This window comes from Papilio machaon, chromosome 13 (genome assembly GCF_912999745.1).
Source record: "Papilio machaon chromosome 13, ilPapMach1.1, whole genome shotgun sequence".
NCBI classification, from domain to species: domain Eukaryota; kingdom Metazoa; phylum Arthropoda; class Insecta; order Lepidoptera; family Papilionidae; genus Papilio; species Papilio machaon.
The window spans coordinates 696,540-724,116 of NC_059998.1; the positions used below are offsets into that span (position 1 = coordinate 696,540).

General features: G+C 32.8%; 2 protein-coding genes across 2 annotated transcripts in view; one reads left to right on the forward strand and one right to left on the reverse strand.

Moving 5' to 3' along the window:
• Positions 1 to 157: 157 nt before the first annotated feature.
• On the forward strand, positions 158 to 2,396 carry LOC106719322. The gene is made up of 5 exons (XM_045680666.1): positions 158 to 325; positions 1,386 to 1,663; positions 1,855 to 1,943; positions 2,032 to 2,200; positions 2,370 to 2,396. Exons 2-5 carry the CDS (start codon positions 1,415 to 1,417, stop codon positions 2,394 to 2,396), a joined length of 534 nt encoding a protein of 177 aa, XP_045536622.1. The 5' UTR covers positions 158 to 325; positions 1,386 to 1,414.
• A 4,479-nt stretch (positions 2,397 to 6,875) lies between these two features.
• Positions 6,876 to 27,577, reverse strand: part of LOC106719340 — a 30,654-nt gene continuing 9,952 nt past the window's right edge. Inside the window, exons 3-7 of the mRNA XM_045680481.1 lie at positions 16,858 to 16,969; positions 13,594 to 13,784; positions 12,945 to 13,074; positions 12,285 to 12,425; positions 6,876 to 7,496 (exon numbers count right to left, since the gene is read on the reverse strand). Coding sequence (XP_045536437.1) covers positions 7,339 to 7,496; positions 12,285 to 12,425; positions 12,945 to 13,074; positions 13,594 to 13,784; positions 16,858 to 16,969 — 732 coding nt within the window. The 3' untranslated portion in view covers positions 6,876 to 7,338. The remainder of the gene's footprint in view (positions 7,497 to 12,284; positions 12,426 to 12,944; positions 13,075 to 13,593; positions 13,785 to 16,857; positions 16,970 to 27,577) is intronic.

Below are 27,577 nucleotides of genomic sequence, written 5' to 3' on the forward strand. Positions count from 1 at the left end.
ATGTTGTGACAGATTTGACGTAATCAATTTAACAACTGTTTACTTAAAAAACGTAGGTTCTGCATATTGTTACTTTATACCAACCAATGCAAAGTAGATTTCCGGTAATCTAGCTTGATTAGAAAATTGTATTAAAGTTTTGACGTTCAACACATCCAGGTTGACATTTACCGGTAACGGCTTGACTATGAACTAAATTGAAATATCCAGAAAATACCGTAGCATCTTAAATCTAATCTGAGATCTTCGACCAACGATAGAATCTTGGTTTACATATACTAAATGAGAAAGGATCAAAACTCTGTCAAACAAGCCTTGTATTTGAGTAAATCCATGTTTTCACTTTATTCTTTACTCTTTACTAAGAAAATACATGAAGTTATTTTTGTGAATAAAAGTGTAACAGCACAGATCCGATTATCTGATGTCACGCATCAACTTGAACATCGAAATGATTACACGAGGACATCATAAGATATTTACCCACTGGTTACTTGAGGTCAATCGTGTATATCCGCGGAGTGGGCGACGTGTCTCCAAATCCTTTTCGCTGCATCCTTGTTTACTTGTAATTCTCACATCCTGTACACACAGGAGCATGTTGACGTGTGCTGTGTAAAAGAGAACATCACACCTCCGTATCTAGTGTGAACCGAATTTTGAAGTAGATAGTACCAGATAAATGTAAAATCACTTAAGACTTGCCTGATGTTATCTGGATATTGGATTGTAAAATAGTCCTCTCATATTTATCCAGTCTCTTATGTTTTTTGAATATTGGTTCTGTGTGTCCGGACGAGTCAGTTTTTCGTATCTATGACTTAAATGTTATTAAATTATTAGGACATTCTGTGCCATTTATGATAAATATAGGTAGAGAGTGTTTTGTTTTCTACAAAAAAATAATAAAAATAGCGCAATTACATATGAAGGCATAATGCCATAGTAATGCACAGCCAAAGCCACTAAATAGATTATAGTTTTATGTGGGCTCATGTAGATATTTATATACTATTATGTTTAATCTATAATGAATAAAGAGTAAAATATGTACTTCTAGATTTGTATTACCCCCCCCCCCCCGTCACTGAAGCTAATAAATTAAAAAAGGTGTGGTATCTGAAATGGCCAAAACAGATCAATTTGTCTAGCCTGTGTTACGTGTTTGCGTGTCATCGAACACGTAGTCTATCGACCAAATAGCAGGCACTTGGAACTCGTCTCACTGATTCGGCGGCGATACACTTTATTTGTAGTGGGTACGTGACCTTTACCACGGTGCAACGGGATTTAAAAGGTAAACGAATTCATTCATCAGTTTATTTAATAAAAATACATTTTTTTCTAAGCCACGTGTATTGTCTTACCGTAATTTAAATTTCCAGAAAAATCGAACATCGAAAAGTAGAGAAAAATGTTCGAAACATTCCTGTCTTCAATCCCAAAGAGCCGTTCGGAGATGGTCAACGAGCTGGACTTACCTGACGATCTCACCGTGGCTCCTTACGTCTGGACGGAGCGAGAAGACTCTCCGGAGACCAGTGACAGTCTGGTTTCCGCCGGTCTCGAAAACTACGACGCGAAGACTCTCAGTACAGACTCTAGTCTCGCTCTATCCCGGGCTATGACCGACTCCGAGATCGATTACGAAAGATACCGTAGAGTAAGTAAATAAAAAAATAATAATATATAATCGTAGAAAAGTTTATTGAAAATAAATAAATAAAAATAATAATTTTTTAATTTCACGAGAGCAATATAGCTTGTATGTGCCCAATGACTTACAAGAGAACATCTTAGTATGTGCGTGCAGTGTAATTTTGCCATATTAACATAACATAAAATAATTACCAGTACAAGAACAGAAGTTTTAGTGACCCGTGGATCCAGATGAAAGCAGTTCTCGATTCCTTTCCACCGGATTACCTTGCTTCGGTAGATAGGTAACTAACTTGTCCACAGCTTTCTTATAAGCACGATATTTTTATTTTCTAAAATAAACTGCTTAGTAATAACTAAAATAAAATGTAGTTTCAAATCATCCACCGAGTTGTCAGAGGAGGTGAGGAGTTCAGAACGGCGCCTGCACGCCGAGGAGTTACGTCTTAAGATGGAGAGGTTTTTCGAAGAAGAATGCCGCGTGTTCTCTCCAGATGACCCGGGCTTGCTATCTCTTGAAGAGGCCTTGCAGCACTTAGATGTTAGTTAGATTTTTCTAAATAAAAAACTCAAGTTTTTTTATATGTAGGTACATCATCGTTTATAACTAATTTTAATGTTGCTATTTAGAGCTGCATCACTTTTTATTTATTTATGTTGGTTATACAGTAATTTAGATCTTTTTTAACTAATGCTTTCTCTGATTTCAGGATTGTGATTCCAACTCTACGCCTTAGTTTCGTCATTTAGATCCTAACATGAAGCTTGCAGTTATTAGGGTAATTTTATCATTTGTTATTAATCAAAATTCTGTTCATTTTAGTTAATTGAAAGTTTATTTCGTATATCTTTATTTGTTTTTATAACTACAGCACAACCTGTTGAAGTAAATAAAAGACAAAACTCGTGTAAAATGTATTTTAATGGGAATGATTTCCAACATCACATCAGCTGTGTACAATTACAATTCAATGTATTAAAAAAAAGTACAAATAATTATCAAATTTGGAATCCTCGAAATTTTGTTAGGATAATTAACATTTAACAAAAACTTAATTTAAGGTAACATAAAGCTAAATATTATAGAAATATATTTTTATTGCACATAATTTTTCAGAAATACAACCTTAAAATTTAAAAAATTATTACCCAGTTAATTATTTGATTGGCTATAACGAAAACATCGTTGCTTTTTTTTAAATAATTTACAGGAAACGAAAATTCTAAATAAGATTTCAAATGCAATTGAATGTTAAAATTGTTGTATATAATCTGGATTTTGTGCGCAGCTGTCAAAATTTTGACACTGACAAAATGATATTTGGCGCGAAAAATAATAGAAAACAAAAGATAATATTGATACATATCTGTATAGATAATAATTAAATAGGATTATTTATTACATTAATGGAATCGTAATCACATTTTGCTATAGTAATACATTTATTGAACAAGTACAACTAAAGCATTCAGTGTTGACTACAATAACATGTCTTTTAATACGTTTACACATTATTATGCTGATCAACAAATGCAGAGAGACGAAATCATTTTATCAAAGACAATCTTTAACTCTTTATACGAACCATCAGATTTTTGTCTATTGAATTGTGACAGAGAATAAAACTTTTCTTCTATGCTTTATGGTTAGGTTATGAATAACAATTTTATTTGAATTATACAATAACGTCATCTTTCTGCATTTTTCATAATCTAAAAACTAGTTTATAATTAGTTATACGATAGAAAAATATTGCCAATTAATATAATATCTTGGTAACATTGTACTTAACGATAAGAGATACGTTGACAAATTAATTTTAATTATTCGCTGCCCTATTACTTGGACGTGCTTTTAAAAGGCGACCTTAACCTATAAATAAATAACTTTAATATAAAGTATATCCAGTTAGGAGAAGGATAGAGCTGCCTCACAGGAATTCTCATAATGATTGAATAATATCAAAATATAAATATGATTTGAAGCAAGTCATTGCAAAGCTTGCATTTTGTTTTGTTCGGCTTATTTGAACTTAATGAGATTCAAATCAACTATATAATGTTACTATTACAAGTTCTTACACAAAGTAAAATACCGACTTAACTCACTTGAAATCCTTAACGACTATCAAAAAACAGTGGTTTATTTTATTCGAATTCAATCTACATACCTTATAAATTTGAACAAAATCCCTTAAAGACGCTGGGAAAAGATAAAATGATCAGTATTTTATTCGTCACAAAAGAGGCGGTATTACCAGTCGTCAATTTATCTGATTTTTTTCAATACTAGAATTATATTTCTCAAATTGCAACTTTCATGTGAATGAAAAACGGTTTAATATAAATGTACAGTCGCCTTCGTTCGCGGTATTCCAGTTACAAGAAAATTGCCTTACCCTCGTAACGAACTTTACCTTTCCTTAGTAAAAATAAACTATTAGTATGCGAGCATTGCTTTAATCAAATTAAAAGAAACAACTGCGAATTACACACAATGTACCCTTAACATTTTATAGTGTAGAATATATACTAAAGTTATATTTTCCTACCTGTATCGTTCAAGACGTTTAAACGATTATCGCTTAAAAAATTGAATACCGCCAGCAAGCCCCACTTTCATGTTTATGGTCAGATTGATAGCTAACAAAGTTAACAAGGCGATCCGTCTAAAAACTAGTAACATATTATCCAAATAATCTTAAAATGCAAATATGTATTTAGTTTAAAAAAATACACAATTACAGTTTAACCGGAACACTTTTGGGTATTTTAAAAAATGTATAAGCAATAAAAAGCATAAATTTTTACACCTACATTACTGTAACATGCATAAAATCGTATAAAAGTTCATGCATAATTTATTTGTGTCTAGCCTATTTGCATGCGTAATTTTTATCTATGGTGCATAACTATGCACATATATTTCCAGACTTTAAACTTCAAAGTTAGAGAATACATGTGAAATATTATTACTATAGTTAGATATGGCAGCACAACCTTAAACATTTTGCCTTTTTTAAATAAAAAAGGCATAAAACTGCCAATGCAAACCTAATTCCTACATTTATCAACAACATCTTTTTAAACATATACAAAAGACTTTTACATATTAAAACTGAAAGAGAAATGTTTTTTATTGGTTGTAGACGATTAACTGAATTTAGGAGTTTTTTTTATTTAATTCATTAGATTTATATGCGCAAATCTAGCGCTCTTACAGTACGTAAAGTTAACAGCAGTGTTGCCAGCATTCATAAATAACAATATCTAGTACAAACGACCTAACTCTACAATTGAATTTTCCAACAATTACATCATACAAAAATAAATGGCTTATTATCTACTTATGTTATTTGTGATGAGCGAGTATACGATAGTGGAAGAATATGTTTTAGTTTAGTCAACAGAGCAAGCTTAGTGATTTTTAAATATAAAACATGCTTATAAAAATAAATATATTATACCTTATCAACGAAAACATATAACAAATCACCAAGATACGAAAAAGAAAAAAAAAGCAATAGATAATCATGCATTTTTTATACATAGATGCTCTGCAGTACTTACACCATAGAAAATTGAGCGAAACAAGCACGCACACGAAGACAACGCAACATACACACATACACGTAATTGACACGATAGCACTTTACATTTATAAGTGAGACGGACATTTAATTGCACACAATGATTTAGAAGACATCTTGCGAACAAGCAAAGCGTACAAGTTCGGACGAGACCTTCGAGGCAAAGTATAAACATTTTTGTTCATACAATTTTTTTTAAAAGAAAATAAATGTTAGTAAAATATATAGTTCATAAAACGAGGGTTTTTGGTAGGGCTCGAATGTCAAAAATAGCATATAAAGAGGAGAGGTAGTGACATAGGAAGGCAATGAGCAGTAGGTTAGGTATGAACTAGCACGATCACATCTTAATCTTGTTGTTCCCACTCTCGAAACATCCAAATAAATTATTATCTCAGATTTATCAAAGATGTAGAAAAGAGAGAGATGTTTTTGTTTGGTGTTTCTTTAAAATGGATCGTACAAGTTCAAAGAAAAGGAAATTGGAATGAAGGAAGATTTTTATATATCAACATACTTTTACTTAAGGCTTTCGTGATATGCAAACACGTTGTATACAAAAATAAAGGAATGTACATCGATAACAACACTATATTTAACAATTCTGTTATTCGAAATTAATATATACTCACACACTCTATATAAACTATGTTGGTATCGTTGAACTGATTTGCGGTGCTTTAGTTTTTATTTAGCAAAATTAAAAAAATATATATTTTACTTTATGACAATAAAAATGTTTACAAAATTAAAACATTATTTTACAATAATAATTTTCGTTGCCTTTCGAATTGATATACGTAATTTTTTTTAAATAATCAGCACCGCAAATTATTCCGATTGTACTTTTCGCCAACTTGCATCATTGCCTTTAGTGTTGGAGCATTATCAATAACATTCGTATAAATATTCACTACCATATTGTCTGATCTATTTAATAAAAGCATTGTGAGCTGACAAACAGCTTATTAGTCTATAAACGCTTTAAATACAAGCTTCCATTGTACTAAATATCTTCGCGCCTAACGCCTAACACATTTCCAACAGTCTCTCGATGTTTAACTTCTTAAAATCAACTTACAAGAACCACATATTACACGACTATTCAAAGAAATAAGTGGACTAAATCACAGTACAAATAACAATGCAAACGGAAACATATTCATACGCGACTATCTTAAATTATTTGAGATCTTTTATATAAAAATATATCTAATATTGCAAAAAAAAAATACTTAATAAATCTACATATTAAAATAGCTAGCAACATTAACATTTGTCATCAACGAAGAGTCACATCACTCACATCGTATTTTAACGGACTCATTGAGGTTGCCATATAAAAAAATCCGTTTTATAATTATAAATTACATACCAACAAAACAAAAAAAACTAATAAATTCTAACTTATCAGGATTGAATAAAGTACCAACCTCAACACTACAAAATGGAATGCTTAATTATCTAAAAGTTATTTCTCTCATTGTTTTTTAATAGTAATTGTTATTTACCAAATTATTTTCTCAAAAAGTATTTACGAAGTAGTTTAAATTCAGTGTTGCCATCGAAATAATCAAGCTCTAAATTAAGCTATAAATTAAAATTGAATCTAAAATATATCTGGGAATGTTATTATAATTTTACAAAGAAAGCGGCATATATATAACAGATAAAAATTATAATGGAAACATTTTGAGAAGCACAATTTGGTGTACAATTGAACACGCGGTCGTGTTTTCTTAAATTTAAACCTTAAAGAATATTCTATCGCCCCAATGCTTTTGTAAAAATAATTTTTACGTACCTTTTTTGATATGTTCTGCTTTACCCTTGGGCCAAAAGTATATACACTGTCTAACCTTTATTATTTTACCTCTGCGCAATTTTTAAGCGAAATAGTAAAATGCACGACTGAATTTTCAAAAGTATTATTTTTTGACAGGCGCTTTTAAGTAATACATTTTTTATCTGTTCAAGATCTGTGTTTCAACTGAGATATAGTTAGCCCCTTTCTTAGGTTAAATTACGATCATGACAAAAACCCTGGATCGGATAGATAGAATATTCTAAGGTTAAGTATAGACGAAAATCAGACACGCCTAGGTTTGCCAGGACCGGGGCATTCTGTCGATTTGATAATGGACGCCGCGTAGCTTTCCCGCGGACGTACAGGGTCAGTTTCCATGAAGCCGGGATTCAGGATAATATTAGGCACTAATTCTATAATGTCTTGATCTTCCTCGTACTCTATATATATAAATACGTACCGTCACCGTGTATGTGTGTGTTAGTGTTGCCGCAGTCCAAGCGTGCGTTCCAAGCGAGTGCGATAGAAGGGGAAGAAGAAAAAAAATTCGAATGAATAAAAATGATCAAATATAGGTTATCTTCGGGAAGAGCATGCGGAGATAAAATGACTACATACTCGCTTTTAATGTACATATATATATTTTTTTTAAATAAAAGTCAATGTTTTTTTTATGTTTGTTCCCATTGAGTTCCTAAACCAATGGATACATTGTGATGAAACTTTGGTAGGTTGTTCTTAAGGGGTGTTGGCAGAGGCGGCTTTTACCACAAAAAATGTAGATTTTTTTTTAATTTTATTGAAGCTTTTGTTTACAATATGTCAATCGATAGTTTTTGTATCTCAATTTAGGTAGCAGTTTATAAAAAACTACTACGAATTTATAATTATCTTTTGTGGATTTCTTTTCAAAAATACACATTAAAAGCGAGTGTAAATTCTTAATGCAATAGATTAGATAAATGTTGTCTGTGGCGTCATTGATAAAGATTGGTTATCACCTAAGTCTTAATTTTAAACCAAAATTAAAGATTATTAATTTTAGCTTAAATTTGACGCAACAGTAGACTTTTATAACTGGGGAAAAATGCGATTAAGAGGTTAATAATTAATATTTATTAAGTGAATAAATGAGTGAGTAATGAAATATAAAAATGAGTGGTTATTTCAAATATTAAAATTACGAATCTTTATTGTTCATGCTTGTGAAGTCTATGGAAAAAAATGGTAAATAATAATTTACCGCCTTTTTTAACAATAGGGGAATGCTTTATGTATATCCTGCTCCACGGTGGGGGGGAGGTAGTGATGTGGGATTCTCTTCCGGATGGGAAATAAACCCACTAAACCCCACAATTCCTACACATGGTGGCGAGACCACCGGCATGATTGCGCTTTATAATATACCGCCTCTTTTGTCCAACGATTTGGTTTCTTTTTTTCTTTTTTTTTAAATTGTAAAGTTCTAAAGCTTAAGTATTTAGTTATAAAGTGGTCCAAGTAAAGCAGTGGTCCTAGATCATAAGAATGTATGCATTATTGTTTAGTTATAAGTTTTATTTAATTCAAGTTACAGTAAGTTCCATATAATTCTATATTAAAAAAAATACTTGATAACTACATGCGATTTTCAGGCATGGCAAGTTTTTTTACAAGAATAATGTAAACTAACAATTTAAACTACAAAAACATTTCACACGTTACGTATGTTTATACCGGTTTTAAATATTTTATGGAACATTCCAAAAAAAAAAATGAAATAAATTTGAAAAAATCATCAAGTATAAAGACTATCAACAAGCGATGTTGGCAAGAATATATCGTATACTACAAAGCGCTAAAACTTCTCCTAATAGTTAAGATTATTCCTAAATTTCATTGGAAATTCTAACCCTAAATGTATTGCATTTACTTATTTTTATAAAGGTTCTAGACCAAGCATATATCAATATTATTAATTTCTATTAATTTTAATATTATACTGACCAAAAAATTATTTATCCCGATCTAAAATATTAAGCTTTTATTTGAATGCAAAATTCTAAACCAAAAATCTAAGAACACCTAAAAAATAATTCATAATTATAATTATGTATGTGTCCCATATATGACCACCATATGTGACATATAGCTAGCAAACGAGCAATCGGCTACCTAAATTCGCCGAAATAGTGAAGCGACCGCTGCCTATTGACATCTGCAATTGCAGATGCGTTGCCTATCTTTAATCAACAGAGCAGAGGACGCACAGAAAGAGCATATTTCCCCTTCTATGCGTCCTCACCTACACCAAATCCACTTCCTCTTCCCATTTTTTCCTTGAAAAGGGTGGGATAAGAAGGTGGGCTAAAATTAGACCTCCAGCACGCATCATTTAATAACATGCACGTTACAAGTAAAAACAAATTAAAATTGACTTTAGAAAATTATTTTGACATTAAATATTGTCTTTTATTATTAAGAAACATTAAACTATATTTTAATTTATTAAATTTTTTTCAATTTGCTGTTATTTTCTAAGCAAAAAAAAAACATGCTGTATTTCTTGAAGTGCGAGTATTGCGGTGCGGCCATTTTGATCTAGTCATTTAATTGACATATCATTAATTCCAATTGGTCCACATTAAAATTATTTTTAATTTCATACATATTAAGACGATGAAATAAACAGCGCTTATTTATATAAAAAAACGAATTTTTACCACTTATACTTTTTTCCACAAAGCTAAATGATAAATGTCCAAATTCTAACCTCAAAGGTTCTCGGAAACAAATATGTTAAAATTTATTTGTACTTAAAAACTATGATAAATCTTATTCCTATAAAAACAACTTTAAAATATCTTACGTAATTAATAACGGTGTTTTATAAAGTCAGGAAACTTCTAGATAAAATATTTTATTTAATTTTTTTTAAAATTTTTGGTACGTGCTTTAAATTTAAGAATATCACAAAGAAGTAGAACTACAATTGCAGCACCGTTTACGACAGAGTTAAAGCATTTTTTTTTTGAAAGCTTTATTATTTTTTATGAAAAACTATTTATTTTTTTCGTTTATATTGTAATTGAATTGTAATAAAATCCTTGGCACTATTTTATTGGTTCTTTTTTTAATTTTTTTTTTGGCATAAAGTGAGTTAAAAATATCAGATATATATGTAAAATATCAAAGTGAATTAAAATTGAATTTATAGGTAACTTTTTAAAAGAGTAAATTATTAAAATTATTTGTTTTTATATTATTATTATTATACAGTCAAAACCGTTTATGACGACATCGTTTAGAACAACATACCGGTTAAATTGACCAAAATCAAAGGTCCTGGCTGAATGTTATATACATATCTTTCCTATTAATACCTGTCACCGGTTGTTACAACTATCGGTTTTTACGACTCAATATGAGTAGTCCCTTCGATGTCGTTATAACAGATTTTGACTGTATTTACTTTGGTTTAATGCATAAGATAAGATTAGTACATATTTGGTATTGCTAAAATTTATTAATTGCTTTTAATGATTAGATTTGGGCACATACTTGGACCCTATTATTTATTAGACTTAAAGTTGGTTTCTGAGTCCGAAATCTTTGTATAAAACATATCTTCATCCCTGTCATTATCTTTGACACAGAGAAAGCAATATGTTTCGAACGGAGATTTTGGACTCGGAAAGTCACAGTTAGGTAAATAATAAACTGCACATTATATTATTCACGAAGAAGGCGTTTAAAAAAAACGAGTAAAATAATTTGTGATATTTCTGAGAAAAAAATTGCATTAAAAGAAATGTTTTTGTAATTTTTTTTGTTCAATTATAAAATGCCTATTATTCTTTGATATTTGTTCGTAATAGTTGTAGTTATTGTTCGTGTTTTAAAGTCCAGTCTTGTGCGTTTAAAACGTTACATCTATTTTTAAAATCTACTTTAAATGAAAGCTGAAGAATCGATCTTTTAAGCTATACTTATGTCACAAAAAATTCCTTCACCTTTTTTTTAACTTTATAATTTATTATCTAAGCAAACTACAAAAATTGTGTATTGAAAAGTATAGTCCTAGGCATAGTGGTCAGTTTTCTAAATATTTCTATATTAAACTATTTTTGTACCACAGACAATTCCATGAACAATTATCATAGATTAAAAATTTATTATTAAAATAGTTAAGAATTTTTTACGAATAAGAACTTAAGAATAGAATATTATGTTAAATACTTTTAATTAAAAAGGCAACCTTCTAGCGTTCAATTTGCATACTAAATTCTAATATAATTAAAATACACCTTTATGCTTAATCTACTATAGTAAAAGTTTTATTTTTTTTATAATCTATATTGCAGTTTTTCACTACTGTCTTTTTTCTAGTTATACTAAAGTTGAAATTTAAAATTTTTAAAGCCGACTTGAAGAAAATATGAATATTTTATATAAAAGCCAAGGCCATAAACTACTACATTTTGGCTATATAGTCTATGTTATACATAATCTATATGTTTTTTTTTATTTGGGAACATACTTTTTTATTTTATATTAATCGTAGGAATGCTAAGCGATAATGTTATATAGAGAGCATTTTTTCGTAATATAAATTCGGGCAAGATTTAAATTTCTTATTACTAAGTTAACTGAGATTTTTAAAGTAATATCATTTCATATTAAAATTACAAAATAATCCAAGCAAATAATTGAATATTCATAGTGGTAACTAAAAAAAATATTCTATTTAATTTAAAATAATATTTAACTGTGGTCTTTTAGTATTTAAATATTCTAATACTAAATTTCGGGGCCAGATACTATTTTAAAAAAAGGTAAAAAAAAAATATGACGTTTAACAAATGCAAGTACACCCGAATGTTCTTGATACTTGATAAATAAGTCCTAGTTGCGATCAGACGATAACTTCCATAAGACTGCATAAGGTAAAGACAAAACAAAGTAAATAGTATGATATAGTCCGTAGATAGACAAACATAATATGTGTATGTGAGAATGAATAAACATTACAATAGTTCATTAGCGCCCTCCTGACAATTTTCCATGTCTAAGAAGTAACCACGATTACAGCGCTTTCATCGGACTAGATTAGTTTGTCGCACTATAAAATGAATTATGTTTGAGACAGCGCAAGGTAGCTAGTCTAGTAGTGGATAGTGGATGTGTGTCGGGTATTGGGTTATGGGTTATGGGTAGTGGGTATTGGGTAGACTAGGGCGTGTGCTCACCGGGACGGCGCCACTCGCGGCAGAGCACGGCGCAGGTGCCGGCGGCGAGCACTGCCAGCGTGCCCATAACCACGCACACGGCCGCCAGCCAAGTGCGCGTGTCAAAGCTCTCAGCTCCCTCTAGGAAGTGTTTGTATAACTCTGAAATCATTTGAATTATGATTTCTAATGTGAACTGTAACTGTTGTAATTTGTTTAATTCATTTGCGTTTTTTTTTAATTTGTTTCTTTATTACTAATATTTTAAACTAGCTTTTACTCGCGACTCCGTCCGCGCGGAATAAAAAATAGAAAACGGGGTAAAAATTATCCTATGTCCGTTTCCTGGTTCTAAGCTACCTCCCCATCAATTTTCAGCTAAATCAGTTCGACCAATCTTGAGTTATAGTGTAACTAACACGACTTTCTTTTATATTTATAGATGTGAATGTTTGGATAGATGTTTGTTTGAAGTTATCTCCGGAACGGCTCAATGGATCTTGATGAAATTCGGTACAGATGTAGAACATAGTCTGGAAGAACAAAAGTTCTAAATTCCGAGCGGACGGAGTTGCAGGCGACAGCTAGTATGTTCTAAGGTTTTAAATCAATAAACTCTTACGTAAGATGAATTACCAGTGTTTTTTTATTGTGTTCAATCTACAAGTAAGATTAACAAACCCGCTTCCTGGTCGCTGTAGAGCGTGGTGGCAAGCACCTCGACCGGCGGCCCGGGGCCCAGCGCGTTAGTCGCCCACACTCGGAACCAGTACGATGCGTTAGGTTCCAAATGGTATACATCTACTTGCCGCTGTAATAATACATATTATTATCATACAATGGAGTTAATCAAGATAGAATAATATATCAACCTTAAAATCCATCTGCCGCAATTTTTCTGCACAGTTTGTTGCTCAGTTTTTATTTCTCGTACCTTTTACACTTATCCTTTAGTGATCACTTATAAACTAAATGTTATTCTATATTAGGAAAAAAAAAGTTATTTTAAAATTGTAACCTAAGGATGGATGTGGAAGTTCACCTAAGTTTAATTTAAACAATAGCAGCTGAAGTGGTCTTTATATAATAGTTCTCCAATAAAAAGGACCGAGAATTCGGAAAAGGAGTGCAGTAAACAAGGGGAAATGCAATAATGCCGCAAGGGCTACCCCTATATTTCTAAGAGCACTATCACCCATGGTCCTATCAACCCTCAGGTTATACGGGACAAATAGCGGGAGCGCCGTGGGGTTTGGAAGGTTTCTGCACCACACAGACCCTTCTTGACTTTGTTGTGGAAGGGCTAACTATATGTAGAAGTTTTACTCACCGAGTTAGGACTGATATGATTAGGACTGATAGGTCGCCAGGGCTCGAGCGTGTTATTGACGGGCGCGGCGGAACGGTACTGCGCCGTAAAATCAATAATTGGGTGTCCGCCGTCACCAGCCACGTTCCACAGGATCAGCGCCAGGATGGTGGACGCGTGAACCGTTACATTCACCAATGGAGGGGGTTCCGCTGCACGAATAAATACTTTTATTACATTTATTGCTGCACTTACTGTGGGTTTCTGAGACCAAAATCTCTGTATAAAATATATCGGGATAAGGAATGACCCTATCATTATCTTTAACAAAACAGAAACTCATTGTCAATCGTTTAGTTTTCACTTACACTGTCTGTTAGGGAATATTTCTCATTTTAAATTTGCACTAGTTTCAGAGACTTCAGATTCCTTTTGACCACTAAAACACTTGGATAGCGGTATTAGTACTGAAATATATTTGGTACAGTATTTTACGGTTTTGAGTAAAAAAATAATATTATTCGATCGAGAACGGGATGCAATATCGATAAGTGAACCACGATTTAATCAAAAATATGGTAAACAATCAAAATTTAAAGGCGAATATAATTGATTAATTCTCCTTTATTACGATCGCAAATGCCTTTACCCTGGCGACAGCCAAGTAATTTAATAAAAAGCATTTAGTGCCCGCAGACTATGTCAATAGAAACCCCGCCTAATATAAACAGTTGGGTCAACAGACTGGATATTTAGTGGACTAGTTTGACCAATTATTTGCGATGTCCTGAATTACATGGTATTTTATGGCGACTTTTAAATAGAGTGGAGGATTTTAAATCATCAGTAGTAGAAAAATCACACTACAAGCCTTTACTAAATATAAAACAACACTAAATCTAGACCGCTATTGACTGTATTGTCCTCCGCCATTGCATTACATGGTAAACCTAACATGAATTAATTTGTTTATGCTGGACAAATTTCTATTGACCCACGCTTACTGGCAATTTCAATTGAGTACATCGCCCCATAGGGACACATAATGAAAATGCATGAGTAGTACTCAGCTGACCAAAAGATAATTTTCTGAAGACCCGGATTCAAAACCAATTGCAGGCTAATGGTGAAATCTTGGTTTTTATTAGAAGGACGAGATAACAGATTAATATGTGTTTCAAATATTTTTCCTCTTTTATTACAGGCATATATTTGTATAAACAAACAAATTGACGATCATGATATGTATTCTCTACCTGTTAAATTAAGATAACGATTTTGCAAGAACCCCTTTACATTAGTCGTTAGCCCGTATGCGGGGACTCTCCGCATGCTGTTTAACGAATAAGTTATCGACTGATGAAATTGCTCTCTTAATTACACGAAATCTTTCCATTATTAATTAATATTAATTTGAATATCTCTATATATCTTAACTTAAACTTTACGTTATACGAACTCTTCTTAGAGCACACCTATTCTGGGCTTCGCTATATCGATCTGCCGTACCTGAGATGAAGTTAACTACCCGGAATTTACGAGAGAATTTGTGTAATATTTATAATAATAACACTTGCAGTTTTTAGTCTTGAAACATAATGTATAGTAATACATAAAGAATATAATTAGGCTGAGCAGTAAATAAACTGTGTACACTATTGTATCTAACCTTATGTATTTAGCTCCTATATACATATTAGTAACATACGACATCAAACAGCGTTAGGTAACGCTCTACAATGTCACCTTACTTTACAGACTGTCATTATTGAAATAGTCGTAGTCATGGTGACCAGCGCACTAAGACCCAAGCTGCAGTGATTTAACAACATAAATGTGATAGATTGTATTGCTAGCTGGTGTCTAGCGTGAATGGACGATGGATAATGGGCGTCATTACCCGGCTACGCCATGTGACCCGTCTTCTGCGACGGATGCTGCTACGGCCTTGGTGACAATGTCTAGTTCATACAACTATTATACTACTACTTGCATATACATTTTTGATAGCAAATACTAGTAGTTAATACCTCTGACTGTTATTTTCCGTACCAGGTGGTCAGTTAATAATTAGATCAACAGATGGCGCTAACAAAACAGGCGCAGGATTTATAAAATATTTTATTTTAATTATTTATTTAGAAGTAGAGTGATTTATACCCACGTAATTTATAAAAAGATAATTATTTAAGTATTTAATATGTCTTGTAATAACTGGCCATCGAGAACACCTTCACCTAATCAAATTGAAAAAATATATAAAAAAGCAACAACGTCACATTTAGGCGCGAAGTGTAGCTCAAGATGTGTGATACGATCGTTTTAACAAAAAATTTGATTGTGCACTTGTAATTTATTATAAATAGTGTATTTAACAAAATGGAATACAGAAGATTATACAACTGGTGTGTTTACAATTTTATGATGTTTTGTTTAGTGCTTAAGTAGATGACAGATATAAATGACAAGATGAACTGAAATTGAACTTTTGAAGACGAGAATTCAAACAAGGCATACTAAACGTGGGTATTTATTATCCAAACACTAATACAAAATTGTCATCATCTCAGAGGTTATAAAAAAATAGATAAGAGTTTTTGTCTAGTTGTCAGCAGTTGAAGTCCACGGTAACTGCGTGGAAATGATGAACCGTTTAAAACAAGCTTAGGAAACCTTTTAACAAGTGAATATTTTTAAGTGAATTTCGTGTTTGGATTATCATAATGCGACAAAAAGTTGTAAATTTGCCGAAAACGAGTCGATTTCAAAACGTGCCGAGCACCAGTTAAACGGCGAAGTTAACTACGATCGTTAACCATAATTTAGATAATACTGAACGTAATTAAGTTGTAAACTGCTACTTCAATTATGCAGTCTAGTAATTTTATTGCAGATTTTTTTTAGTACTGTAATTATTGCTGTTTATCTTTGTGTATGTCGCGTAATCAGATGAGTCGTGGTGGAAAAATAACATTATTAAATCTTGTTCATTTGTTAACAGCATAAACAATACAAATAGTGTTTGTGATTTGTTCATTGTTTTATTAAATTTCAGTAGTATGGATGGATGTATGGATGTTTGTTTGAAAATATCTTCGGAACGGCTCAACGGATCTTGATGAAATTTGGCACAGATATAATACATAGTCTGGAAGAATACATAGGCTACTTATAAAGTTTTTTTTTTATGACAGCTAGTTTTAAATAATTAGAACAAATAAATTCCTAAATCGGTAAAAAGCATGGTGCGTCTAGAATGTAATTAGTCGATAGATTAATACAAACTTCTGACTGTGAGATTGACTCTGTCGACATACGCCGTCTCGTTCTCAACGCCGCACTCGTATAGACCTTCGTCATCTACACCCACCTGCCTCAGGAGCAAACCACCGTCCATCTGAAACAAACTTAATCATCACTACTCGTCTGGCTGCACCTTTATGATACTCCGAAAAATTAAATTCCAACTGTAGAAACACATTGCTCTTTAAAATTAATCAAGTTGTAACCAGGGGACGCAATGGAAAACGTTATAAGTCTGAAAATTACTCTTGCGTAATGTTTAAGAAAATTAATCGTATATCAGAATATTGTTAGAGACAAGAATAGAAATACTGTACTAAAATAATGTACAACATTAACTTAAAATTATTAACTTTACAGAATCACAATAACTAAATTTTACGGTTTGTGATTATCAAAGGAACACGAGTAAAACATATTTTGTAAATAAAAAATCACAATTTTTATATTTATTTTGCAAATAAGTGAAAGATGATAACGTATGATTTGTTTCGATGCATATTTTATAATGCACACAACAAGAGATCGAAATGTTTAGCCGGATTTTTCCATTTCCATTAAAGAATACTCGTAGATATTAGATAATAAAGTAAGTATGAATGATCAAGGATGGTCCCTTTAAGGGCAAGATTAGTAGAAAAGTTGAAGACATTTTCAAAGACACACTAACTTCTCTATCTATTTGAATAGTTTGTACTTAATAATTTTATCTTTACTTAATATTTTCTATGTTTTTTTAGAAGCACATAAGTTACGTATAGAGTTTTGTGATGTATTGCACCAATCTCTGCTAACATATTTCACGGGTGGACGTAATACCCAGCTCTAGTTCCGGGCGCTCTAAACTTTTGTAACAGCGCAGCGACTGTCCAAAATATTTTATAACCAAGTATCGATCTTTAGCGTAGTGCTACATCTAGATACAGGTATTACGTTCCTGTGAGTTTCCACTGCTTAAACAATTGTACAAAAACATGTTATACCTGAGTTTTCAAGGGCATTCCCTTCTCCAGGGAATTTATTTTAAACATTTACTAGAAGAAATGACTCTATGCTAGATTGAATGATTTTGAGAATTTCTATCTATTGCTAAGTGAGACTAACTAAGGTTAAATCTAAGTTGGAATCACGTAGATCCGACCTCGCGGTTCAGGCCTTGAGATGCGATCGATATTAGTAAAGTCTCGTATTAGAAAAGTTAGACAGTGCTTGGCGCGTCCGCTTACAGTTTAGCTTATTGTATTTAATATTGGACTTAGAAAGCATTTGGAAAATGCAAAATTTTTTCAGGTATCGCGTTTGCCATTTTATATACTATATAAAATTGTGTTAAGACTTTATTAGTTGGATATTTAATTTTAATATACAAAGGAAAGCATTAGTATATTCTAGTAAGCGCATTGTACTTTTGGTAAGAAAGTTTGTTGCGCATAAAACTTTATTGTGCTTTCACGAGGCGTCCACAAAGTTGATCCTCGACGCGGTAATAATTCCGTACTCACGGGAATATAGTTTATTTAACTTGTTTTTATTTTATTGCTTTTTGCTAACGCTTAGAGGTTTATACTTTGTAATTGTAATAAGATTCGTATAAATTTTGTTACTTTCTATTAAGGATTACCTAGTTTTATGAATTAATTAAAAGTTTACCTTAGAAATGTGAAACGTACTTCACGAAAATATCTTATAGAACTGCTTATCACTGTTTCTAAAGTAATTTTAAATCAAAATCATTTGTTCAAGCAATCATAATTAAATGAATAAGAAGAAAATAAAACGTGTACATAATTTCTGGGACTAAAAAATCTTACTAATATTATAAACTAGCTTTTACCCGCGACTCCGTCCGCGCGGAATAAAAAATAGAAAACGGGGTAAAAATTATCCTATGTCCGTTTCCTGGTTTTAAGCTACCTGCCCACCAATTTTCAGTCAAATCGATTCAGCCGTTCTTGAGTTATAAATAGTGTAACTAACACGACTTTCATTTATATATATAGATACGAATGTTTAGGATAGATGGATAGAAGTTTCTTTGAAGATATCTCCAGAACGGCTGTATGAATCTCGATAAAATTTGGCATAGAGGTATTAGCCTGGAAGAACACACAGGTTACTAATAAAGTTTTTTTTAAAGATTGGTGACTTCTCATAAATAACTTGTGTCTATTGTTTCGCAGTTTAACTTTAGGAAACAATGTTTGAATCACATGTATATTGGTACTGTGAGCGCATTGCAGGTTCACATATCATCGTTATATACCGGCTACAATGTAAGGTTGAATCGCCTACGTAAGCTATTTGCAGCCGACGACCACGTTGTTTTATTAACCTTTACGATAAATTCATTTTGCATACATAATCGAATATTAAAAACCAGTTTTGTTAATGAAATTACAATCATGTAAAATAATAATGAAACCAAGTATTTAAAATTTAAAACTACGAAGTGATGAATGGTATTTGTGTCGAATTTTGTTTTGAAAGCATAAAAAAAATGGTTGTTTTTAGATTTCAACTGAAAAAGAAAGAATACACGATTCATTTTACAATATAGCATTGTTTACCTATTCATGAAAATGTTAACGTTTTATTTATCGCACGTAAATATTTCTACATTTATTGATATAATAGTTTCAAAGGGATTGTCTGGCTGATTTATTTTAGAGCTTTCATATGGATACCCTTCATTCTGATGCAGGACTGAAAGATTTAGTAAACACTAGTAGAGCTTTGCAATGTCCCCGAATTAAAGGGTCATTGAAACTTGGCACGAGGCGACAACGAAGTCGGGCACGGAATGACGGTCTTGTCTGGATGGACCTATTGCAAGCCACTCTCAACTACATAAAAATAACTCGAAAATACCTTTGAAATATACTCCTAAGATAATAGTTATCTCTGTTTATTTTTCTCAGAGAATAAAGGCCGGCAACGCATCTGCGATTCCTCTGGTATTGCAGATGTCCATGGGCGTCGATGAACACCTTGGTGTTCCCGCTGCTCGTTTGCCCCCTTCTCTTATAAAGAAATATATGTATATATCAAGGTATTTCAGTATTTGTATAGGTGATGAGTCACAATTCACAATATATCTGTCTGCTCGTTGTTAGAGCGAGGGGAGCGTGCCGCCCCTACAGTCCTCCCCGTGAATTGTCCGCGCTGAATGCAAGGCGATTGAATACCATTGCCTATTTACATAAAGTGATTGGTTTTTAAATTGATTTACTTCTACCTATCTCTACAATTTATGTAATATGAATACGAAATATTTGGTGTGGAATAAAATTCATATATTCATACAAACGATGAACGATTTTACATAAGTCTATAGCTATAAGATATCTTAATATTTGCATTCATGGTCATTCGTCGAAGACACAAGTTTACCACTGAATGAAGTTTCATTTTGGACTTTTTAATGGAACTCTCTTAACATGAGAACACTTCCATATCAAGTACACAAAAAACTTGAGAGGTGTCAAGGGACACCCGGATGGAACGAAGTTCCTTTCTATTAATTAGTGAAGGAACCAATGTTTATTCTATGAATAAAAAACTTAAGTCTTCACAAGAAGTACATTTTATTTCTATGAATTTTCGTTATATATTGTCACGTCGTTGCCATGGTGAAGTAGCGCTCATTCGTCGTTAACATACTTACTATAGCAAAAAGTGTCGTGACAACTTTTCGTAAGATTTTTTTCCAAAAATAGCACTCTTGAAAAATCTAATTTTTGAGTTAATACTATTTGCGTAGGAGCCATGGATGTATGTAGTGTAGGGAGGGCATTAGAATAAAGTATGGCCTGTAGTCAGGTAGCATAGCATTGGCGACGTAGTGTCTCAGTCCGGTCGTGATTAATCCCACTGCAGGCTCACAGCTCGCGTGCCGCATGCGACGCACTATACCGACGTGAATTAAATGAAACGCTAGTATAGTGTTCTAAATGGATTTTATTTTATCGTCCCCCAACCCAAGCTTTTTATGACAGCTATTAAGTTTTATAAGGGATAGTATTAGGGTTTGAGCGGTTCATTTTAGAGGCACAAAGTTTTTAGTCTCCGCTGACACAATGAATTTAATTTTGTAATTTTTAAATAGTCTTCGTAGATTATATTTTTATAACATTTCATGTTGAAAATGTAACATTTCGAAGCGGTTTTAAAACACATTTCGAGGTTTACATTATTTAAAAAAACGGTAGTTCTAATGCCTTATTCACAGCAATACCGGGAATGCAATGGGGTGAGTGAAAATCAATCAAAATCAGGATAGGGCGGCGCTCCCCTGGTGTGATGACGCATCACATTAGTAACCAAACGTCTGCGGAAGTCTACTCCCTACCCAGCCCCCCATATTACTCATTCAACTTTACAATTCACCATAATATATACTTTGCTTTACTTTAGTACTATAGGAACTCTACAGTGTGGCCTTACGTAAGTAGTGGCTATTGATTGCAATTTGTTGCTTTGCGACTGTTGCTGGTTTGCATTGTATATAACTATCTGGTAAACTATATATAAATAGTATATTACTATAATATATATGACAAAGGTAACTAAGTGGAAGAGATTTTGGATTAGAAAATCAATGTCCAATTCCAAAGCCGCTTTAAATCGTACCAAGCTTTATCGCTATAGATTGTCAATTTTATTTGTGTACATTCGAACAAAACGTCTTAGCATTGACTGGTTATAAAAGTGTTCTAGCTTTCAAGGAGTAAACAGGTGAGTTATATTGGCAAGGTTTTAGTCACATTTGACATATTCTTGTACTTGAAATATTTCTATGTGTCGATGTAGCATCACTTCAGTGTGTCGATGATTCTTTCGATAGTTCACGAGCCGTACATTAGAGGACTCTCAGTCTACACTTGACACTTAAGCGACTTCAAACAGCTCACTCTTGTATTTTCATAACTCTACTTTGCAAAAAATTTTGATAATATTGCCGTATATTTTCCGAGAATGTCAGCAAATATGATTTTATTTATATATCCAAAAATATGACCATTTACTAATTTTCTCCTATCATGAAAATCAGTATCAAGCAAATTAATATTTACAAGTGTGATTTTATTGTAATACGCATGCATGCATTGTAGATATGTACTATATGCTATGCTATGCTAGATATGCATCATGCATAGTAAGTTTTTAAAGTCGTAATCTTTCAACTGTCTAAAAATTATTTAAAACAAATTACCTTATTCTATATAAAGACAATATTTTACAAAGACAAATGCATATGTTAATCTTTTCTTTTCTAATTCGGCGTTACAAAGACAATACTTGCGAATACAAAGCGCGGTATCCACATCTTGTCTCGGCACTCTAATAAGAACAATTAGTTTTTCTACAGACTTTTCACGGTCAATATTTAGAATTACTTTTAATATTGCATTTCCTCTTGGAATACTTAATACTTATATTGGCAGTGAAATTTCACAATTCAAAGTATAAATTCTATCTTTGCATTGAAAAATCATTATAAAAACTACACTAAGGATTAAGACAAATTAAGTAATCTGAGTACGGTAACTAGTTAGCGTAGATATCACGTAAGTCTGCACAAAAGGATCTTGTAAACTTGTTAGTTCTATTTGTGAATTAAATATCTTAAAGTGTTTACGTCACAAGTTGTTGATCGATAAGTCAGTGAGTGGTTCACCTCCAAATATTCAATTCCTTCGAAACAGATAAACGTCAACAATTGAAAGGTAATTCTAGAATTGATGACGCATTAAACAACAAACGTCACAAACGCAAGGACATTGCGTTATAACATTATACGCACATGCACCTCAATAACTAAGGTAATAATGAATTAAGTGGAAAAAGTTCAGAAAAACCTTTTTACATGGTACGTCTATACTGAACTATTTTAACAATTTTGTGATGAATAATAATATATTCTAATACGTCTGAATATTAGTTCACTTTGAAAAAACTAAGACAACAAACAGTACGTATGATTTTTTATATATAGTACTGGAATGAAAATCAAACACCAATCTACCAGGGCAACAGAAACCATAGAGAGTGATATTTTAAGCCGCACCTTCGCACGTACATTGCAATCCTACAAACGGAAAACTAGCGCTCACTAATACCCTGCAATTTAACTGCAGTATTGTTAGTGTAATTGCTCATGCTGCTAGTACAAAATGTAAATTGTATCATAAATTTAAACTCTATACCATTCAAATAAGGTATACAATGGCACAAAAACTGAAAATGACGCTACATGATTTCTAGCATGAACCATAGTAATCACTCAGTCTAGGCTTAGGCTCATTTTAATTCATTTAAAAAATGTTACATTATTAAAATATGGTATTTTGGATTTATCGTCTTGTAAAATCATGTTGCGAAAATTAACTAACATAAGTAACGATCGTGAAAATAACCGTCGTAATAAAAGTCTTTGTTGAGCGCTGAACAAAAGAATCGAGCTGTTTTACACCGGGCCAATAGCTTTCCTTTCTTCATTACAGACCGGCTGGAAAACTGAGGGAAAAAGAAAACCTGTGTACAACTTTGACAGGGTACAGATGTGTAATATAGTATCTATTTTGTTATAGTAATGAACGTTTTTTTTATTTTTTTTAGCCGACTTCAAAAAGGAGGTTATCAATTCTGTTTTTTTTTATGTGTGTTACCGCGAAACTAAGCCCCTGGTGGTCCGATTTTGATCAAAAATATTTTAATCGAAAGGAAGTGCTTGCAGATGGTTCCACTTTTTTTTGTTTTATTTTTAAAATAACTAGAAGACTAGTAGATTTTAATAAATGCACTCTTCAATCTAGAAGACTAGTTAAGATAGATATCGCTTTCAGCTTTTTCTAGAAAAGCCGAAGCTTTTTCGGTGAAAATGTACTATTAATGTTTGATAATTAATTAGTTCAGAAATCGTACATAATTTGTACAGAATGGAGGGATAGGCTTACCAATAGGCCACGAGGTTGTAGGTTAATACGTTTGTAACATGATAATGTAAGCCGCTGTACTGTATAATGAGGCCGAAAGACCTAGAGCTATGTGATCGCTTAGGCTCTTCGTACACAAAGCAACGTATACCGTCAAAACTAACATTGTATGGATGCATCGTGAGAATCGCGTCGCGAGTACATACTACGTTAAATCGTCGACGCGAATCGTCTATTCGGTCAACTGTATGTATATTCCGCCATCTTGAAAATTGCAGCGACTTTTCTAACGACGATTTGACATACAGGTTGCGAGCAACTTTATTTGGGGATGACAGATTGAAATGTTGAAGTCGCGTACTTTGTACGATCCTCTAGGGCATTGTACTACGTTAGTCTATTAGCTACTAAAATCACCGGGTTTCGATAATTTTAGTTCGACTCAGGACTTACTTGGACAAGCCGGTCGGGTATCGCATATGAACATTCGCACGAGTGTACGTTTAATTCCTCTTAGAGTTGTACGCTTCGTACAATACAATAGTAGGTGTTTTTTTACTTATGAAAACAAGAAAACGGGTTCAAAAGAACCACAGTAGAAATTTTATAAGGATTTACGCCTATTTAGGTCAAAATATTCGTATCGTTTCCGAATGTACAAATTAAATATTTGACAAACGTATTTCTAAATAGCTATCGATATAAAACCCGCATCTATTCCGTACATCCCTATTAACAATTAGTGAATATTGACGCTTATTTTCATGGACATAGGGTACAAATTAAGCTTGCATTGTTTGTGATTACATGGGACCGTTTTGATGCAAAACAGTGTAATTGGAATGAGCGGTTAGTGGAGCGGTAAATAGGACACAATCAGGCATTATCTTACGTGGTAAACAGACGTATGCATAATTTTTTTTAGTATAACCCAGATAAAGTAACCAGAGGGTCACGTTATGCTATGACCTGGGGATCAAACGTCAGTATTTATTCGCAACGCTGCTTAAATTTAATGATAGTTTAAAATGGAGCAATTAAAAAGTTAGATTTAGGTCGTGAATTTAAAGATTTATTTTTTTATAATACAGAACCCTTCTCTGTCGTATCTTGGAACACTCAACCAAAGTTTCAACATAACTCACGTTATTGGTCTAAAAATGTAAATTGAAGAAAGGATTAAACCCCTTGTACTATTAAAAAAATCGTTGTTTAGTAATTGTTTTGTTTCCAGCATAATAGATGCCAATTTGCACCGACAGATGTCGTATGTAATCACAATTGTAAACGACGCAAACAAGAAAATCCTTTCAGCAAGGGAATATAATAAAGATTGACGTGCTTACGTGCGACTACTGATTAAAGGAAATATTTAATCAACAGTTGGTTTTGATAACCAATTATTCTTTGCGTTATTCTGCATTCCAAACATGTCTATCCGTATTTAAGCTTTTGCACAAATATTGCAACCGAAACTGACGGTTAATCAAGCGTCTCAATTTTATCTAATATATAAAATTCTCGTGTCACAGTTTTCGTTGCCATACTCCTGCGAAACGGCTTGACCGATTCTCATGAAATTTTGTGAGCATATTCAGTAGGTCTGAGAATCGGCCAACATCTATTTTTCATAACCCCATTTTTTAACTGCGCGCGGACGGAGTCGCGGGCGACAGCTAGTATTATATAAAATATTCTTTTTAGAATTAGAAGAATGTGAAATTAATTACAAATATGTGATAATTTGTGGTATTCTATTTCAAAAGCGACTGTTGATTTAAATATGTTCCCACTTGATAAAAAAACACTCGAGTTCAATTGCACTATAATAATTTAATTACAAAGTAGACAGATATTTTTACGGCTTCATCAAAAAATTAGGTCAAGTTGGTGAATGAAGTGTGAAATGTGAAATCTTTCAAGATAAGATTTTTGAACACAAGCAATAGCCTTACTACTGTCAAAAGTTGCCTTAACCCTAAAAGAGCAGTATAAAAAAATCGCAGTAGAGGTTTGCGAGGAACGAGGAAATCTCGAGTAAGGAGAGGAATGCCGTCGCGAAGGCCGTCGTCTTTCAGAATTATAAAAAATGTGTTATCTCTTTTTGTAACATATACGTACGAACTGTTTATAGCACGCTCCAATGTTCGGCAAAGATCCTGCAAAAATAAGACTATTCGCCGAAAGTTGAATATCAAATACAGTTGCGGAAATCCGTGGTGTTCCACTTCCAGAAAAATTGCTTTGTTCCTTGCGACCAATCAAACTCCGCCTCTAACAAATAACCAAAAGGTAGCAGTGAGTTGCGCCAACGATGGGATAATAATAAAAACAAATTACCCGTGTACAACGAACCGGCCCTTTTTCGTACAGACACATTTAAAAACTACATCCTATGGGTTATTGTTCCGCGTCGACGTCTCAATATGTACAAGACGTTCAAACGACTGTAGCTTTTAAGATGGAACACCGCTATCTTACCCGATTGTACCCATGAACAAATGTTGAAGTACGGTCATGTGGAGTGTGCGTTTAATTCGTAATGTCTAGATCTTTACAGCCAATGTTAGTTATGAGATATCATGGTTAATTATCACGAGGGCAATAACCTTAAGGTTTGCAGATGTAACTAAACCCAGCAATTGCCGCGAGCCGGGATGAACGTAATTGGTTTCGGCTCGCGCGCGCGGGGATTATGGTTGTTTCCGCGGAATTATACACTTTTGGCTCAATTGAAATAATGTGTTTCAATTGAACAAAAGTTTAACTACGTATTATTATTGTTGCATTATAAAAAAATAGGACATAAAAGACGAAGCTTGTAATATGATAATTGTTCATTATATAAAGAATGGGTTAGTTCTTAACTGAAATAGACGCCTTCTAACTTTATTGTTTTGCGATCAAGATATTTAATTACCAGACCTTCACCGCTGACATTGAAAAAAAAATGTAAACAAAATTGCGTAACAGTAAATAAAAGGCAAAATAAGAAAACAAAAGACTATAAGAAAATTATCTGTAGTAGATTTTCAATTGTCAGTTATTAACTGCCAGTGTTTGCCAACAGTGGTGTGTTCCGCATTGAACCAGTACCACTGCTCGTTACTGGATCAAAGATTCGGGTCGTCGCTTACAAACCACGTAATGTCCAGCACCCTGTCAGTTGTAATCAACGACCATAATGTCGATATTGATACATGTCCAGTGAGAACTGGATTGTTCTTATCAAATGCGATTATAATACGAGTCGTACAGTTTTGGATTTATAAAGTGAATTTTTATGTATAATAGCAAATCCTGTACAAATTGTAAAGTGGTAGAAAATCCTGTAACGAAATTCGTAATTACATCAATATTTTTTTTTAGCAAAATAACAAAAGTTTTCTCTCAATAATATTTGATACTTTCATCATCATCAGCTCATTATACGTCCCCACCGAGGGGATCGGAACCTAGGGTAGGTTTAAGGGTGATTAGTCCATAGTCAACCACACTGGCTCAGTGCGGGTTGACTATATATATCATTGAATTTCTTCTCAGATATGTGCAGGTTGCATCACGCAAGAACGTAGGATAAATGTACATATCGAGGGGTGAAAGGCTATTTGTTTTAAGCGACATTTTTTGCTATATTGACTTATATATAAATATTCAGAATCAGGGAACTTTTCTGATTCTCAATATATATATAAGTCAATATCGCAAAAAATATCGCTTAAAACAAATAGCCTTTCACCCCTCGATATGTAAATCAAAAAACACAT